The 16,933-nt window shown below is 58.6% G+C and overlaps 3 protein-coding genes across 11 annotated transcripts in view; 1 reads left to right on the forward strand and 2 right to left on the reverse strand.

Annotated features, from left to right (window-relative positions):
* RANBP3 (RAN binding protein 3) overlaps nucleotides 1–9,181 on the forward strand; it is a 54,854-nt gene extending 45,673 nt beyond the window's left edge. For 6 of the 9 annotated variants that reach the window (XM_086699342.1, XM_086699340.1, XM_086699348.1 and 3 more), the window contains 8 exons: nucleotides 922–1,025; nucleotides 2,546–2,624; nucleotides 3,799–3,901; nucleotides 4,467–4,591; nucleotides 6,596–6,716; nucleotides 7,842–7,984; nucleotides 8,447–8,627; nucleotides 8,734–9,181. In XM_086699342.1, the coding sequence (XP_086555468.1) occupies nucleotides 922–1,025; nucleotides 2,546–2,624; nucleotides 3,799–3,901; nucleotides 4,467–4,591; nucleotides 6,596–6,716; nucleotides 7,842–7,984; nucleotides 8,447–8,627; nucleotides 8,734–8,777 (900 nt within the window). In that variant the 3' untranslated portion in view covers nucleotides 8,778–9,181. The remainder of the gene's footprint in view (nucleotides 1–921; nucleotides 1,026–2,545; nucleotides 2,625–3,798; nucleotides 3,902–4,466; nucleotides 4,592–6,595; nucleotides 6,717–7,841; nucleotides 7,985–8,446; nucleotides 8,628–8,733) is intronic. The other 3 variants (XM_086699343.1, XM_086699341.1, XM_086699349.1) reach the window with 1 other exon arrangement.
* An 857-nt stretch (nucleotides 9,182–10,038) lies between these two features.
* CAPS (calcyphosine) lies at nucleotides 10,039–12,109 on the reverse strand. Its single transcript, XM_025916537.2, has 4 exons — nucleotides 11,435–12,109; nucleotides 11,184–11,361; nucleotides 10,860–11,066; nucleotides 10,039–10,786 (listed from the first exon to the last, which is right to left on the reverse strand). Exons 1-4 carry the CDS (start codon nucleotides 11,515–11,517, stop codon nucleotides 10,685–10,687), a joined length of 570 nt encoding a protein of 189 aa, XP_025772322.1. The 5' UTR covers nucleotides 11,518–12,109; the 3' UTR covers nucleotides 10,039–10,684.
* Nucleotides 12,110–13,191: 1,082 nt separating this feature from the next.
* VMAC (vimentin type intermediate filament associated coiled-coil protein) lies at nucleotides 13,192–16,626 on the reverse strand. Its single transcript, XM_086699350.1, has 2 exons — nucleotides 16,374–16,626; nucleotides 13,192–15,156 (listed from the first exon to the last, which is right to left on the reverse strand). Exons 1-2 carry the CDS (start codon nucleotides 16,562–16,564, stop codon nucleotides 14,838–14,840), a joined length of 510 nt encoding a protein of 169 aa, XP_086555476.1. The 5' UTR covers nucleotides 16,565–16,626; the 3' UTR covers nucleotides 13,192–14,837.
* Nucleotides 16,627–16,933: the final 307 nt, after the last annotated feature.

Consider the following 16,933-nt stretch of genomic DNA (forward strand, 5'->3'; position numbering starts at 1 on the left):
CTCTCTCTGCCCCTCCCCCGTTCATGCTCTGTCTCTCTCTGTCCCAAAAAAATAAATAAACGTTGAAAAAAAAAATTTTTTTTTTAAATAAAAAATAAAAAAAAATAAAATGCCAGCTTCTCAGTGGGGGTGACTTCTGGACACCCCTGAGTCTCTGCTTTCCCGGTCATAGAATGAGGCTGAGAATGCCCATCTCTCAGGGGTCCCAGGAGGGTCCCATTCAATGAGCTGTTTAACACAGCTGGCACAGCACTTAGATTAGAGGAGCCCTCAAGAAACGATGGTTTTATTACATTTATAATACACCCCTGAAGGTATCAGATTTGTAAGTCTACTGTGGTCACGTTACAGAAGCATTGTTGAAAATGCCAACAAGATGCCAGCTTGAGGGTTTGGTTTTTTAACAAAAAAGAAAAAGCTCTCTCATGCCTTATGGACTGTGTTTTATATCTTCACCGTTAAAAGCAGAAATGGAGGGGCGCCTGGGTGGCGCAGTCGGTTAAGCGTCCGACTTCAGCCAGGTCACGATCTCGCGGTCTGTGAGTTCGAGCCCCGCATCAGGCTCTGGGCTGATGGCTCAGAGCCTGGAGCCTGTTTCCGATTCTGTGTCTCCCTCTCTCTCTGCCCCTCCCCCGTTCATGCTCTGTCTCTCTCTGTCCCAAAAATAAATAAACGTTGAAAAAAAAAAAAATTTTTTTTTAAAAAAAAAGCAGAAATGGAGACATTGATTACAGCCCCACTCCTGGTATGTCCACACATACACACACTCACACACATACACACACGCCCTCACACCTGTGCACGATAGGATTCGTGTCCTGGAAATGTACCATGTGGCCTAAGGGTTGTGCAGACAGGCTGAGCTGTAGAGGCCAGAGCAGGCAGGTCTCCGACTTGTAACTGTGCCTCTCTGTTTCCCAGTTAATACACGAGAACACTGAAGTGGCTGACATGGAGAATGCCGGACATCCCAGTTCAGAAACGCCGACTGCGACCAACTATTTCCTTCAGTATATCAGCTCCAGGTGTGTGTCTTGGGCCTGTGCCCAGCTGCAAGAGGGGCCTGTGGTCCTCCATCGCCCGTAACTGGGGACCCAGACAGGAGACAGCACCGGGGGCAGGAAGGAGCCGGGGGCGGGGGGCGGATTTTACCAGAATCCTAGACACACATCCCCAGCTTCTCCCTTTATTCCCGCTCTGGGCACGGCTCTGCAGGGGCCAGGGTGCTGTGCTTCGACAGACACACAAGGCAGGATCCAAGTTTTGCTTGGCCCTCAGAGGGATCTTTATCACCCGGATCTCATGCCCAGAGCAGAACCCAGTAGGCCAGTGTCTGCTTTGCCTGTTACCCACCAGGTTCCAGCCTGTGGGGACCCTTCCACTGGATCCGAGCTCACCGCTGGTGAACACTGCTGGTAGCAGTGCTCACTGATGGCCTGGGGGCCCCACGGGTGTTTCCGAAGGAAAGCGTGTCCCTGCCTGGGAGACAGGCCAGCAGAGCAAATAGAACATGGGCTCGGATGTTGGAGAGGCCTGGCATGAATGGTGGTGACGTCGCACTTGGCTGCCTGGACCCTGATTAACAAAGTGCATCAGATGTTGTTTTTTAAAAATTTTTTTTTAATCTTTATTTATTTTTGAGAGAGGGGGGACAGAGTGGGAGATGGGAAGGAACAAAGTGCATCACGTATGGTTTCTTAAATTTTTTAATCTTTATTTTTGAGAGCGAGAGAGAGGGACAGAGTGGGAGGGTGGGGAGGGACAGAGACAGAGAAGGAGGGAGACATGAATCCGAGGCAGGCTCCAGGCTCCGAGCCATCAGCACAGAGCCCGATGCGGGGGTCAAGCTCACGAACCACGGGCTCGTGACCTGAGCCGAAGTCAGGCGCTTAACGGACTGAGCCACACAGGCACCCCAGCATCAGATATTTTTTTAAAGACCCATTTTTTGGGCAGTGCAGCATTTCCCAAATTGGGACGCACTTACAACTGGGACATCATAAACTGGATGAAATGTGATGGTGAGGGCAGCTCCGAGGTCATCCCGTGTCACCTGCCAGCAGCCCAAGGGTGGGAGGTGTCGCCTCCTTTGTGCAGGCCAGGGGACGGGGCTCACAGAGCTGCAGTGACTCACGGGGGGCGGCTGCTGCCAGGGACGGGCGAGTTCCTTCCGGGAAGTGGGTGGCTCCTGGTCTGACCTCTGTGGTCAGCCTCTCGGAGGCGGTGTCCTCATGCACCCCGAGGGTGACGCCCACCTCCAGGGGTCAGGGAAGGTGGCCGTGGGGCGAAGGTGCCCACACGAAGTGGATACTTGGAAATGGGAGCGGAGCTGCGGGGGTGTGTTTACCGTCTGGTACAGCCCAGCCTGGAAGCTTGTGAGCCCTACGTGCTGGGCCCGTCCCCCACAGGGAAGGCTGAACGGGGCCTACACCAGGCTTTCTCACCCATTCCTGCCGTGCCCGTGCGTGTGCAGCCCGCGCCAGTGCCCACCTGCCTGCCCCGCTCCCGTTGGCTGCCCCACACCCACGGCTTGTCTTCTCTTCAGTTTAGACAACTCGACCAACAGTGCCGACACCGCCAGCAACAAATTCGTGTTTGGCCAGAACATGAGCGAGCGCGTGCTGGTGAGTGGCCCTGTGGGGACCGTTCCTCCTGGGGCACCAGGCGAGGGACGTGTGAGCGCGGCTGCCACCTCGTCTTCCTGTGAAATGAGGATGTGTTCGGTCGCAGGAGAAAGGCCCAGCTCAGGCTTGGGGGGGCGGGAGCGGTGCGCCACCAGGCTCCTCAGGACCCTGTCTTGGAGCTTCCTGCCTTTGCTCCCTGCCGGCCAGCTCAGCCTTGTCCTAAGACAGGCTTCCCCTCAAGTCAGGGGCCATGCTTCTTCCTGGCCGAGGCCGGCTACGGTGACCACCATCGGACCAGAGTCCTTAGCCACGTGCTTTTGGAGCCACCTCTGGAGCCGAGGGAGTTCAGCTCCCCTCCCAGACCACGAGGCTGCAGCATGGAGGAGGGGGTCTGGTGAGGTGGCCTTGGGCCCCTGCGGTGTCCCACGTGTGTCCTGCACGCAGCAGGGCCAAGGCTCTTGGGTGCCTTCAGGCTGCCTCCCCGTCCCAGAAAGCCTGGCCGGCTTGAGATGGGGTTCCAGAATAGTTTACCTGCTTCCTGATTTTTGTTCCCTTTTCTCTCCTTCCCCACTGCATCCATCGTGAGCACGTTTAGGGAGCTGTCTTGTCCCACCTCGTCACTTCTGCCTTTGCCTGTGTCCCCGTTACGTTAAGGAGCCTCCTGCTGCTTTTCTCGAGCATCACTACTATCCTTTTTCTGTTAGAGTGAAATAGTCCAAGCCAAGAGCTGCCTCCTACACAGATGAGCAGCTCGAGCCAAGGTGACTGTCACCTGGTGGTACACACCTCCCTGACACATCAGGGGAGGCCTCACTTGGGGGCCAGAGTGCACGGTTCGCCTACAGCATACAAGGGGACAGGGCAAGCTGCCTGTATCGTGAGGGTACTTTCTGCCAGGTTTTACCCAGTGATGCTCAAGGATCGTTGTGTGGAGATGGGGCCCCAGGTTGGAACCCACCCCCTGGGGAGGGGGTTGTCTAGTCTCATCTGCCGGGTCTGGGTGGATCCCCAGAACTGTGAAGGACAAGCCGTCTGCAGAGCAAAGCCCTCTGCCTGGCAGGAAAAGTGCCGAGAGCCGCCATCCCGGCAGAGAGGTTTCCTGATCCACAGCGGCTGGCCCCCCGGGAGCACCCAGACACGCGCCCCGACCCGTATGCTTTCGTGTGCCCTGCAGAGCCCCCCCAAGTTAAATGAAGTCAGTTCAGATGCCAACAGAGAAAACGCAGCTGCTGAATCCGGGTCCGAGTCCTCGTCCCAGGAGGCCACCCCCGAGAAAGGTAGGCTGCAGCCCTGCGGCCTCGTGGGAAGGGTACCGAGGGACAGGGCACCGTCCATCCAAGCCCCTGCCCGGGAGGGACGGGGGCCCCAGCTCGCTGCAGCGGCGGTAGCCTCACGTGAACTGACCGCTGGGACAGAGTCTAAAGCACGGCGTGGTGCTGGTTTTCAGCGAGCGGAGAGGGGACACGGTCGTCCTGAAACCACAAGGTTATGGCCGTGCGTGGTGCCTCTGGGGGAGAGGGTCGTAGAGGTGGTTGTCCCCTTCTTTCTCCTTGCCCTGGGGTGGGGGGCAGGGGGAGTCTCCAGTGCTGTGTGGGAAGAGCCTCACCGTCCTGCCCTGTGCTGGGGAACCGGCAGCGGGAGGTCTGCAGCCATGCTGGCAGCTGGCTCCTAGGTGGTCGCCCTGCAGGCTCCCAGGGCCAGACCACCCTGTCTCAGAGGTCCGCTCCGGGTCTGGAGCCGGGACCTTTTGTTTTGTTTTGTCTCCTGTGAGGTACGCACACACGCACCCTGCCCCCCCCCCCCCCCCCCCCCCCCAGCAAATAAATAGTCAATGTCGTTTAGCCAATAACATTTCAGAGTCCCTGGCCGAGTCGGCAGCCGCCTACACCAAGGCAACAGCCCGGAAGTGTTTGCTGGAAAAAGTGGAAGTCATCACCGGGGAGGAAGCGGAGAGCAACGTGTTACAGGTGCGGCGGGCCTGGTGGGGGGTGTCTGGCTCCTCTGGGCCTCCTGGCCCTTAGCTGGTGGCGTGAGGGGCTGTCAGTAGCCCCCCGCTTCTCGGTGCATCTGACAGGCTGGACAGAGGGACCGGTGCCCTACCCTTTAGGACCTTGTTGGCAGAGCTTCTGAGAGCTTAACGAGTGCTAAGGGACTTGTAGTCTTGCTTTGGTTTTGAGTAGAAGGATCGGTTTTGAGACATTCTCAATGATTCGGGGCGTTACAGAGACTGTTGTAACAAACACCCGGAATGAACAGCTGGGAACATTTTGTCACACTGGTGCCCCATGTTGTCTTACTAGGGAGCGGAGACCACAGATGCAACCCAGCCTCTGTCCCCACCTCTCCCCTGTGCCCGTCTTCCTCTGCGTCCCGAGGCAGCATGGCCACTTTAGTGGGCCTCATGCCTTTCGTTCTTGCACACACATATGTGCGTGTGTCTATGAACTGCGTCTGTAGGGCATCAGAGTTTTTAATGTGGGGTTTTAGAATTTTTTTTAATGTTTTTTTTTTTTTAATTTTTTAATTATTTTTGAGAGAGGGTGCGAGCAGCGGAGAGGCAAAGAGAGACAGGGAGACACAGACTCTGAAGCAGGCTCCAGGCTCTCAACTGGCAACACAGAGCCCGACACGGGGCTCGAACTCACAGACTGCAAGGTCATGACCTGAGCTGAAGTCGGGCGCTTAACCGACTGAGCCACCCGGGCGCCGGTGTAGGGCTTTTAGAGCTACTGCTGTTTCTGCCCACTCAGCATTGTTTTGAAGTTCTACCCGTATAAAGAGAGCAACTTGATAAAGATCTGCACACTTCATGTGGAGGGCCAGGCATGGTCTCTGTGGTATATTCCGTTTTTATACATCTATAGCAGCTTTATTGAGATAGAACACATATACTATGAAATTCACCCTTCTGAAGCATACAATTCAGTGGTTTTAGTATATTCACATAGTTGTGCAACTGCCACCACTATCAAAATAGAACATTTTTGCCCCCAAAAAAGAAACTTCATATCGGTTAGCAGTCAGCCCTCCCACCCCCTCCCCAGCCCCGGCCCCCACGAGCCCCCTTCCTGTCGGTGGATGGGCCTGTTCTGGACGTTTCACACACGTGGACTCACACCCTGTGTGGCCTCTCGTGTCTGGTTCCCTCCCTGAGCGTCGTGTGTTCAGGGTCCGTCCCCGGGGCGGTAGGTGTGGGCGCCTCGCTCCTGCTCGTGGCCGAGGGACGTGCCCGTGCCTGGTGGACGTCTAGGTTGTTTCTGCTTTTTAGCTGTTACGAACCGTGCTACCGTGAACGTGTATACAGGCTCACATGTGAAGATACGTGTCATTTCTCTAAAACCCTGGGCCATGCGGTAGCTCCACCTTTGACATTTTGAAGAACCGTTTTCTGCAGCGGCCATGCCATTTTTCATCCCACCAGCCGCGTGCAAGGCTTCCGGTTTCTCCACACCCTCCCCAGTGCCTGCTGCCACCCTCCTAGCAGGGGCGAAGTGGTACCCCATTGTGGTTTTTATCTTTATTTCCTTAGTGATTTTTTTTTTTTTTTACTTTATTTTTATTCACTGAGAGAAAGAGCATGAGCAGGGGAAGGGGCAGAGAGAGAATCCCAGGCGGGTTCCACGCTGTCGGCACAGAGCCCAACGTGGGGCTCCCATCTCACAAACCGTGACATCCTGAGCTGACAGAATTAAGAGTCGGACGCTTAACCGACTGAGCCACCCAGGTGCCCCGACCTTAGTGATTTTTTTAATGTTTCTCTGAAAATGTAGACTTCATCTTCGCCGGAGAACGGGAAAAAAAAGAAAAACTGGCCAAGGGCTACGTGACCCGCTCCCCCGCCCCCAGGCCATAGTTTGCTGTCCTCTGCCTGCTAGTTCACTCGGTAGATTGGAGGCTCTGGGGAGTTTGTCCACACCAGTGTCCACCCCCGCCGGGGCCCTGCTCACCCAGAGGGCTGCCCTGTGTTCCAGATCCAGTGTAAGCTGTTTGTCTTTGACAAGGCCTCACAGTCGTGGGTGGAAAGAGGCCGGGGGCTGCTCAGACTCAACGACATGGCGTCAACTGACGATGGGACACTACAGTCCCGACTAGGTGAGCCGTGGAGGGGGCCTGGGGTGGTGCAGTGGTCCCCACGCCCAGAAGGGCAAGATCCCAGGGCGGATCCCCACGGGAGAGCCCCTGGCACCCACACCCCGTGGCCTGCGGGCCCAGGCCTGATCCCAAGGCTCTCGCAGCCAGCTCTTCCGCGACTCTCCTCTTTGTGGGTGTGAAAGTAGACAAGAGTACTTAGCAACTTTCGAACTTGTTTTCTAATAGTAAAAGGGCCGGTTGCTTTATGGTGCAAAAAGGGAAAGGAAATCAAACGGTAACTTCAGTCATCCCGTACGGCTGTTGATCCTCATCACAGACCTTCCTTCCCCCAGCCCGTCCCAAGCGCTCCACCTGCCTCGGAGGTGGGCCCATTGGGCGCAGAGGGCTCGGGGAGTGGACTTGGGGGAGTCTGGTCACTAGGAGCCCAGGACCCCACCCTGCAGCCTCCCTGAGCTGGCCCGAGCTGCTCCGTCTGGTGGGGAGGGGTGGGCTGACAGGAAGACAAGCCGTCGCCATGTCCGCAGGGTCAGGGCACATGCGGGGAGGGTGGGCACTGGTAGAGCCGGCAGGCGGACAGTGGCCATGGGCCTGCTGCAGGTAGAATGGGGTGGTTCTTCCAGAGAAGGAAGGTCTGTAGCCTCTTTTTTCTTCACCATGTGTCACCTTCTGTCTCTGTCTCCCTCCTGGTGGAAGCTCTGAGCAGCAGTTGGCCTCGGTCTTTTTTCTCAGAAAGCCACAGGGTCGGGGCTGGGGCTGCCCTGAGAATCGGGCCGGTCAGGGGTCCCCTAAAAAAGCGCCCGTGCCCAGCCCGCAGTTGTCCCTATTGGGCCTCACCTCCCCCTAATCCTCCCCTTCCCCAAGGGAGCCATCGTCCTGGCGCCTGCTGGGAGGACCGACGGAACCCTCCACGCAGTGGATATGGTGGCCTCTTGGCCCACCCGTGGCCATGGGGGAGCTAGGGAGTCCAGGGCTGGCCTGGCGCGTGGGGGGCTACGGCTCAGCGGACCTCGAGGGGATTGTGGGATTTCACCCCTGTGATGTTTTCGTTCCGGGTGGTGTCTGCTCTCCTCGCCGGCTGTGGGGTGGGGGTCAGGGGCCGGGGCTGAGTGGCCTTGCTGGTTGCAGTGATGCGGACCCAGGGCAGCTTGCGGCTGATCCTCAACACCAAGCTGTGGGCCCAGATGCAGATTGACAAGGCCAGTGAAAAGAGCATACGCATCACAGCCATGGACACCGAGGACCAGGGCGTGAAGGTTTTCCTGATCTCAGTGAGTAGCCCTGGGGATGGGGTGGGATGCTGCTGACCTCTTGGGGAAAGGAGCTGCCAGACGGCGCCCTGGACGAGGGCCGTGCCCTCCTGCACCCCCACAGAAGGGAGGTTCCCGGGCACACCCAGTCGGCGCACCGCAGGGCCGCACTAAGCGCCGGCCCTCTGTGGGGCGCCCTGTGGTCCAGGGGGCCAGTAGGGTGGCCTGCAGGCCAGCCAGTGTCCAGAAGGAGCGGGTCGGGACAGATGGGTGGAAGAACGACCAGAGCAGCCCCGCAGCACGAGCACCAGCGCAGTGCAGCCACAAGCTGTGCGAGCCCCTGGGGAGGACGGGCCCCGGGGCAGCAGGGGCTTCCGTCCGCTGTCCCTGAGTTTGTCCTCCCCGGACACAGCCTGGGGATGTGGTGGCAGCCAGCCCAACCCAGAGGCCTTACAACCCACCGCTTCCCTCCGCCTCTCCCAGGCCAGTTCCAAGGACACGGGCCAGCTGTATGCAGCCCTGCACCACCGCATCCTGGCCCTGCGCAGCCGCGTGGAGCAGGAGCAGGAAGCCAAGATGCCTGCCCCCGAACCCGGGGCAGCCCCATCCAACGAGGACGACAGTGACGAGGACGTCCTGGCTCCATCAGGGGCCACCGGAGGCGGTGAGCTGGTGGTCCCCGCCCTGGAGGTTGTGGGGGGGCCTGACCGAAGGGAATGGGGCTCCATCCAGGGTGGGGACCTGACGGTGAGGCCGCTGCTTCCCAACAGGTGCTGGCGATGAAGGGGACGGGCAGACAGCCGGGAGCACATAGCGCCGGGAGCCGGCTGCCCGCGAGCCTGCTGCTTTGTCCGTCTGTCCGCCCGCCCGCCCCGCCCCGCCCCGCCGGCAGTGTTGAGGCGTGGGGCTCGGGAACCACACTCCCCGCTGGGTTGGCCACAGTTCGGATCCGCATGTCCCGTTCAGAAGCAGACTCGGGAACTGCCTGAATGTGGTTTGGGACACGAGACCTCATCATATTGATGAGCAAAACGAAAAAGAACATTTCTTCCCTCCCCTCCTTTGAATCGAAATGGCACATTAAGACTTGTCACGGCTTCTCACTGGGACTGGGACACCTTGTTTCTTCACCCCTCCCTCCTCGTGTCCCCGGCCTCTGTCGCCGCCGCCCACCCAGGCGGGTCTGTCCACACGAGTATAAACACTGGGCCTGCTGGACGCTTTGTTAACCACCATCTTTGTCTCCGGTTTCCCACCTTCTGATTTGGGGCTTATATTTTTAGATCTTTTTTTCCCCAAAGCTTTGTGTTTGGTTTCTTAGGTTAAGACTCTCCTGTGCATCGATTGGGTACAGCTCCATCCTGGGCCACGTCCTCCTCCTCCCTGTGCTCCTGGCCTCTGTGCTGGGGTGGGGGTCAGGCCCCCGCTTATTCCCTACCCAGGGGTGCTTCAGGCCCAGTGCTGACGTGTTGAGGGGTTGGGCCCCAGACCTGGAGAGAGCTTACCTAGAAAAGGGTCGCTGGACCCTGGGAGGGTCCCCATGCACCTTCCTGCCTGTCCCCATCACGTCGGTCACCCATCATCTGGCACCCAGGCGCAGAACTGCTTCCTGCCGCTGGCCATTCCTTGCCCAGCCCTGGACCTCACCGCCCCCAAGACCATCCAGGGCTGGGGTCCTCTGTGAGAGGCAGAGGGGGACCTTGGCAGGGCCTTCGAGGAGGGAGCAGGGGACTGGTTCCCGGCAACCGGCCATCCCCCACGGGAGCAGGCGCTATGCCCACCCCCCACCCTGGAGCGTGGCCAAGAGCCAGCCGGGCATCATGCACCTGGGAAGGCCTGTGAAGATGGTCCTGTGCACAGGGCTCCAAGGGATTTCAGAGGAAACTGCCCAGCCCTGCCCTCAGAGGGTAAGAAGGCCTCATCTGTGCAGCTACACCACCCACACCTCGGGTCGGTCGTGTGCAGCCTGAGCCTGAGCCGTGGGAAGACACCAAAGGCCCTCCCAGCAGATCCGGTCACACTTCTCTGCTTTAAGCCTTAGCCAACTAGTGACAAGTAAAACCAGATAATGCCCATGTGTTTTGGAACATTTATGTAAGATTGTCATATGAAATGTATTTGGGAACTACATTAAAACTTTTAACTAAAACTCTGGCCTCCTGCATGCCCCAGGGGCCTCAGGAAGCCAGACAGCCTGGCCAAGAACAGCCTCCGGCTCCCGGGCCAGCCTGGCCCCTGCGCCCCGCTGCACGTCCGGGCAGGTCACCACACTTGGCGGCCTTCCAAGACTGGCCGCCTCCGTGCTGAGCTTTGCTTTGTCCCCGGCCGTCTGGCTTCCCTGGGTGGAGGCGGGGTGGGGGGGCACGCGTAGGGGCAGGGCGTTGCTGGCAGGGCGGAGGATTCACTGAGCAGAGACGGGAGGAAGCAGGGTGGGGGGCATCTGCAGTGGCTTTGTGAGGCCTGAGGTCAGCACAGCAGGGACAGGGATTCTGAGCCAGTGACCCGTCCTTGGAACCTCTGTCCTCCTTCCACCTGATGGCCAAGCTGGGTCCTCTGAGACCCGGTCCGGCCGGTCCCACAGCCTCAATCTTCCACATTCCTCTGTAGCCCCCCCACCCTGGGCGCTGTGCAGCTAGAAGCCCAGGTGAGAGGGGCCAGGGCTCGGGGGCCAGGGTGGGGGTCCTACACTACGATGGTGCTGGCTGGGTAAGCGTGTACTGCTCACAGCTGCCAGGCACTGGTCATCATGGCCACAAACTCCTCATCTGTGTCCACGGAGGCGCTCACGCCGCTGTAGTAGTCCTGGAATTCAGCCAGAGTGACCTGGGGGCAGATGGGCTGTAAGTGGAGACCAGACACCGGGGTGGAGGGGGCAGGGGTATCCGGGGGCACCCACCTGCCCATCCTTCTCAGAGGAGTCGAAGTTGTCCAGGAAGCGGCGGAGGACCTCCTCCTCGGTCCACTCCCCATTTCGCACCTTGGGGTGGGCGCGGCCACTGTAGACCCCCCGGAGGTCGTCCACGGTCACCACGCCGTCCCCACTGCGGTCCAGCTTGGCAAACGCAGCTGCGATGACCGCCTCCCGGGCCTGGGACATGGGGGGCTGGGGAGGAGAAGGCAGTAACTGGGGGGCCCTCCACCCACCAGGGCTCTCGGACATCCGGTGTCCGCACTGTCCCAGGCAAGCCCACCCTCCAGACCACGGGGCCCAGGGCCTCACCCGCAGTGCCCTCAGGAACTCCTCCAGGTCCAGCGTCCCACTGCCGTCACGGTCCCAGCGCCTGCACACACCCTCCGCCTCAGCTGCGTCCAGCACCAGCCCCAGCTCAGCCAGGCCCCGCTGGAGTTCCCCCGAGTCCAGGGATCGGCTCTTGTCCCGATCCAGGCGGCGGAAAAACCTGAGGGGCGGGGGACGGAGTTAGAAGGTAGTCTCTGGAGCTGGGGGTCGAGAAGGTTCAGGGGACAGCTCACCTAGCCAGGCCCTGGATGCCCAAGGCCCCTCGGGACAGACACTGTGCCCGGAGCTTCTCCACAGTGGCGTCCACAGCATCCATGCTGGGTCAGGGCTGTCTGGGTAGCTGGATTGGAGAGAGCTGGAGGAAGGGCTCCCACTCTGCCGGCCAGGCTGTGGTCAGGTGCCGCAAGCCTGCCCTGGCCCACTACCTGCTCACCTGCCCTGCGTCTGTTCTGGAAGCCAGACAGCCACTCCTCTGGCTCCTGCCCACTTTGCCCAGCGCTGGCAACGCGTCCTGCCCAGCAGGACTGTTGCTAAGGGATGGTGGCTCAGGAGACTGGGAGGGGCCCCAGCTGTAACTCTCACTGTGCCGGTGCCCCGTAGCCCCAGGCACACCCTGTGGAGCGGAGTGGCCGGGCCAAGAGGGACAGGGCAGTGCTCTCGCGGGCACCACTGCCCAGCCTCTGTTCTGCTCACTCCCAGCCTTGCAGTGCCCAGGTCTGGGATAAAGCCAGACCCAGGTGGGGAGTCGGGGGTCACCCTTCCTGGCTATAAGAGGAAGGTCACTATTCCTCGCTATAAGAAGGAGGGGTGGGCCACAGCCCTACAAGGACCAGGGTCCTGAATGGAGAGGGGCAAGGTCATGGCCGAGGAGGCTCAAGACCCAATTCCTGTGTGACCTGGAACAGGTTCCCTGCCCTCTCTGGGCTTTACCGGCCCCCTGCCCCTTTTCACAGGGCAGCAGCAGCCAAGGCTGCTGAGGGATCCAGGTTCAAAGGGGTTTGAGGTGGCCCAGGCCCACGTCCAGGTTTTCAGATCAATGTGCCTGAGCCAGGATACAGCAGCCTTACGATGTTTCAACATTGTCAGAGAAGTTCCTGGTAGTTTTTTAGAGGCCAGTTGTGGTGTTTTTGTCGATGTGGGTCTTTTGGTGGTCGGTTTTCAGTGCTCAAACATCACCCAGTGGTCTTGCTCATAATAAGCTGGGGGAGCCAGGGGACTACGGCACCAAGCGACAAAGTGCCTCTGCCCTCCCGATGCCCGAGAAGAACCAAGGCTACCGTCACGGAAGGCCTTCGATGGAGACTTTGGACACCTTTGCCAGCTGAGAGCATTTCAAACCCACAGATGGGACTGAAAATGACTTTGGATTTCCCAGGACCTAAAACGTGGGCCCCGTTTGGGGACCCATCAGCTGCAGACACCCAGAGAGATCATCAGAGGCTTTTCGAAGCTTGGACTCAGACACAGAACAACGGTGGTATCAGAAACCAATCCACAGAGAGCACGCGGCCCAGCACCATGGTTCGGGCCACAGCTGATGTAAGTAACACTGTCAATTGTATGTGAAACTACAGCAAAAATTCTGGTGCCCTCCTGCGGTCCGTAGTTGTTCGAGTAGGCAGAGAACTGCTGCATTGTGTTTTCCACACGGGTTACAAAAATCACATTTTTTTTCCCATAGAAAAATGTCAAATATTAACCACAGCCATTGTAACTCTGTTTTGGCACCGCCTCATCTTGAAGAGAATCAGAATCTCAACAATAACCCCCCCAGAACGTGGAAGTGTTCCAGGTCCTCCCGACCCCGAGGCCCACACTGAGCCTCACTTTCCACATCTGTAAAATGGGGCGAGCCTGTGCCGCAAAGATTAGACACCAGCCCCCTGTGGCTGTAACCTGTGTCTCCCTGCCGGGCAGGACCCCACCCTGACCCCGGAACGGCACCCGGGCCACCCCTCCAGTCCCCACCCGGGAAGGAGGAAGGACCAAGGCCAAGAAATCATTCAGTTTATTCTTGAGCTCAGACAGGCCTCAGCCTGCCTTTCCCTCATACGAGCAGCCCCCCCTTAGTCATCCTTAGAAAATGGGGCCATTGTTCCTACACTGAGGGGTCACTGTTAGACACCAGGCGGGCAGGCAGCACCATCCTGGGGGCTGGGGAGGGTCACCGACCTTTCCAGGCCAAAACAGGCCCTGCCCCTTGGCAGTTCTTGGTGTGAAATTCCCTGAGTAAGGAGGCGGGCAAATGGCTACCGTGGTACCGGGCTGGGCGCTTCATTCGGCTGGGCAGAGAAAGGCACAGGATTCCCTGGTTTGATTTAAAAACAAAAACAGGCACCCGGAATGTCTCTGGCCAAGAAGGGGCAGCAGGGAAATGAGATTAAAAAAAAAAAAAAGATTCTCTAGAAAATATAAAAAGGGGCCAGCTGCTTGCTACAAAAGCTAAACTGGCCAGGGGACTCATCAGATGTGCTGGGGTTCGCTAACTCCCTTCAGGGCCCACAAACCCATCCTGTTCCTAAGGAGGTCCCAGGAACCTCCTCCTGGTGATAACAGAAACCCTGCCCTCGAGTAGCTGACACTCTGGTGACAAGAAGTTCCATAGAGATAACAGAATGATGGGAATCACTTCGGATAAGGCAATCAGGGAAGACCCCTCTGAGGAGGTGACTTCTGAGCAAAGATCTGAGGGACAAGGAACTGGTCCTTGTGACATCTGGGGGAAGAATGTTCTGGGCAGAGGGAAGAGCCAGTGGAAAATCCCTCAGGAAGGACTGTACCAAGAAAAGGTTGAGGGATGCCTGAGTTTTCCAGGGCAGCACAGCCTAGCTGCCAACATCTCACAATGTCTCACACGCACGCTCTGCCTTCTGGGCTAAAGGTTGACAGAAGGACAGAGTTAGGGGGAGAGAAAAATCTAGCATTAAAAATTTGTCTTCCTACAACCAGGGCAAAACGGCCCAAGTCTTGAGGTCCCCAATTCTGGAGTGGGATGAAGGATAAGAAAGAAAAAGCTTTAGCCTGGGACGAGAGGTGCTTCGGAAGGAACGGGAATCAGGGCAGGGGGAAAAGGTGGAGCAAAACTCGATGCCATCTGCCTCCACAAGCGACAGAGATGTCAGATGCTTCAGGGGCCGGACATCTGGCCCTAAGAGAGGCAAGAGAGCCAATTGGACCTCACACTTTGGCTGAAGAGGGTATCCCGGGCTCAGATCCGAGCAGGCGTGACCAAGACTGAAGCCAGAAATCCAGATTTTTGTGTAAACATTGCCAAATTTTCAGTAAGTCGACTGACTTAAAGTTTTGTTTAAAAACAAAAACAAGGGACACTTGACTGGCTCAGTGGGTAGAGCATGGGCCTCTTGATCTCGGAGTTGGAAGTTCAAGCCCCACAAAGAGATTATTTAAAATCTTTAAGAAACGACAAGAGCAGAACAAAACCAAAAAACTCTCTGGGCTACACATCTGCCTTTGGCCCACGGGCTGCCTGTTTGAAACCTATGACTTTTTAGCAGGTTTTGATGCTTGGAAAGGATTATGGCTGTGCCACGGGGCCCCCTCTTGGACACAGGTGACCCCTGAGGACACCCACAGCAGTGGAAGTCCGTCTCCGTTGTGGGATCTGTGCTCTAGGGCTCACACGGTGGTCCCAAACACCGCAGGCTGCAGGTGGTTCCTGTCTTCCTCGTCCCCAGTGCTGTTGGCAAGGCCTGGACCGGGCCCGCTGGGGGGTGGGTGGCTGGGGTCTCCAGTTGGCAAGGGCCCTAGGCGCTCGGCTTCGGCCAGGGCGGCCAGCAGTCCGGCCACGGGTGGCCGCCAACGGCAGATGTCCTGCAGCAGCTCGGCCCGGGGCTGCAGCTGCCCGATGAGCTCATTCCTCTGGCGCAGGGCGGCCTGCAGGCTGTGGACCGTGGCCTCGGAGGTCAGCAGCTGCTCCTGGAGAGCGGCAATCTCACTGGCAGGAAGGCAAGACAGGGCAGTTGTGGTACCAAGGGGACCAGAGATTCTTCTCCCTGCTCCCGACCTCGTGGGGGGCTCCCCATCACCATCAGGATAAAGGCCCTGCTCCTCCCCACTGCTTCAAGGCCCCCCTTGGCATGGACTGGATGTTTGTGTCCCCTCAAAACTCTTGGGCTGAATCCCTACCCACCCATCCCCAATGTGATGTATTTGGAGATGGAGCCTTTGGGACGTAAGTAAAATAAGATGAGATTGTGAGGGTGGGGCCCTCGTAGAATTAGCGCCCTTGTAAGAAGAGACACCAGAGAGCTTGCTTGCTCTCTGCCGTGTGAGCACGCAGCGAAGACAGCAATCTGCAAGCCAGGAAGACAATCTGTCACCAGGAACTGAACCTATCAGTTGGACTTTCCAGCCCCCAGAACTGGGGGGGGGGGGAGGAATCAGTTGTTTAAAGCCCCCCAGTCTCTGGTGTTCCGTAATGGCAACCAGAGCAGACTAACACTACCCTCATTGCTCCCTTGCAGGTCCCCTTTCCCCTACATCTTTTCCTATTTGTTTAGCTTAGATGGCCCCTCCTCCAGGAAGCCTTCCATCTGGGCCCCCTCAGAACCCTATGTGCCCTTCCATCACAACCCCAACCACCCCATTTTGTAACTGCTTAGTATGCTTGAGGGCTATGCTATGTAGGTCTCACTTAGGGGCTCTGGTGCGCGGAACCTGCCTGGCACATAGGTGCTCAGTAAAGATGAATGAATGGTTCCAACCAGGTCCGAACCCTTTCCCACTTGGGCTCCAGACCTCCCTCCCCCCTGGGCGCTTGTCTCATCCCTTTCCATCCTCAGTGCCTCTTCAAACTAGAGGGGCTCTTCAGAACTGCTGGTGTGATCCCATCCTCCTCTGCTCCAAAACCTGTCATGGCTCCCAATACCTAAGGGGAGGTGGGTGATCCCCGCACCCCTGGAAAAGAGCCGATTTTGCCTTGTGGAAAAACGGGCTCTGTTTTAAGTTAGAAATCCACACTTGTGTGACACCCCTCAACTTTGCATGCCGGTGACTAGTTCGAGGTTTTTGGTGTTTGTTTTTTCAATTGCACCGGAAGTCCAGCCTACACGTGAATGTACACGGTTCCCGCGCCTCTCCTCCCTTTCCAGCCTCGGCTCTGCCTCCGCCCACGTCCTTCAAGAAGTCCACCTGGCCGGCCCCGGGCCTCACCAGTCCTTGGCGCGGCCCAGCTCCTCCAGCGCAGCGCGCAGCTGCTGGTCGTGGCGGGCCAGGCGCTCGGCCTGGGCGCTCACTGTGCGCTCCGCCGCGTCCAGCCGCGCCTCCAGCTCCGCCGCGCGCCGGTGCACAGCCGCCAGGTGTGCGTTCGCCTCGCGGATCTGCAGCGGCTGCGGCGCCGACATGGCCCCGGCGCCGTCCCGGACGGCCCGGAACCGGGCCCAGGCCCCGCCCCCAGCCCCGGTGGGCCACGCCCCCAGAGGCTCTCTCTGGACCGAGCGATTGGCCTCGGCCCGATGGGTCGCGCCCTCCTCAAACCCAAACGCCCTCAATGGTTTGGGCACCTCGAAACTCCGCCCCTGAGTCCGGCCTGACTCTAAGATTGGCCAACGTCCTGACAAACCACGCCCCCAGGCGGGCCTGGTTCTCCTGCGGCCCGCCCAGTTCAGGCTTCCGCAACGGGATTGGCCACTCCTTCGAGACAGGCCCCGCCCCACTGAGAAGCCAACACTACGATTGGTCCGGGTCCTGCGGTCCAGAAAGCCTGACCACGC

This window comes from Puma concolor, chromosome A2, assembly GCF_028749965.1.
Source record: "Puma concolor isolate L17-30 chromosome A2, mPumCon1.1.hap2, whole genome shotgun sequence".
Lineage (NCBI taxonomy): Eukaryota > Metazoa > Chordata > Mammalia > Carnivora > Felidae > Puma > Puma concolor.

Bases quoted from the DNA above. Each gene is read 5' to 3' on its own strand.
- CAPS (XM_025916537.2), bottom strand. From the start codon at position 11,517: ATGGATGCTGTGGACGCCACTGTGGAGAAGCTCCGGGCACAGTGTCTG. The intron at 11,067-11,183 runs GTGAGGCCCTGG...TCTCCTCCCCAG, and splicing joins AGTTCCTGAGGGCACTGCGG to CCCCCCATGTCCCAGGCCCG. The intron at 10,787-10,859 runs GTGGGTGCCCCC...ATCTGCCCCCAG, and splicing joins CCTCTGAGAAGGATGGGCAG to GTCACTCTGGCTGAATTCCA.
- VMAC (XM_086699350.1), bottom strand. From the start codon at position 16,564: ATGTCGGCGCCGCAGCCGCTGCAGATCCGCGAGGCGAACGCACACCTG. The intron at 15,157-16,373 runs GTGAGGCCCGGG...CCTTCCTGCCAG, and splicing joins CTGGGCCGCGCCAAGGACTG to TGAGATTGCCGCTCTCCAGG.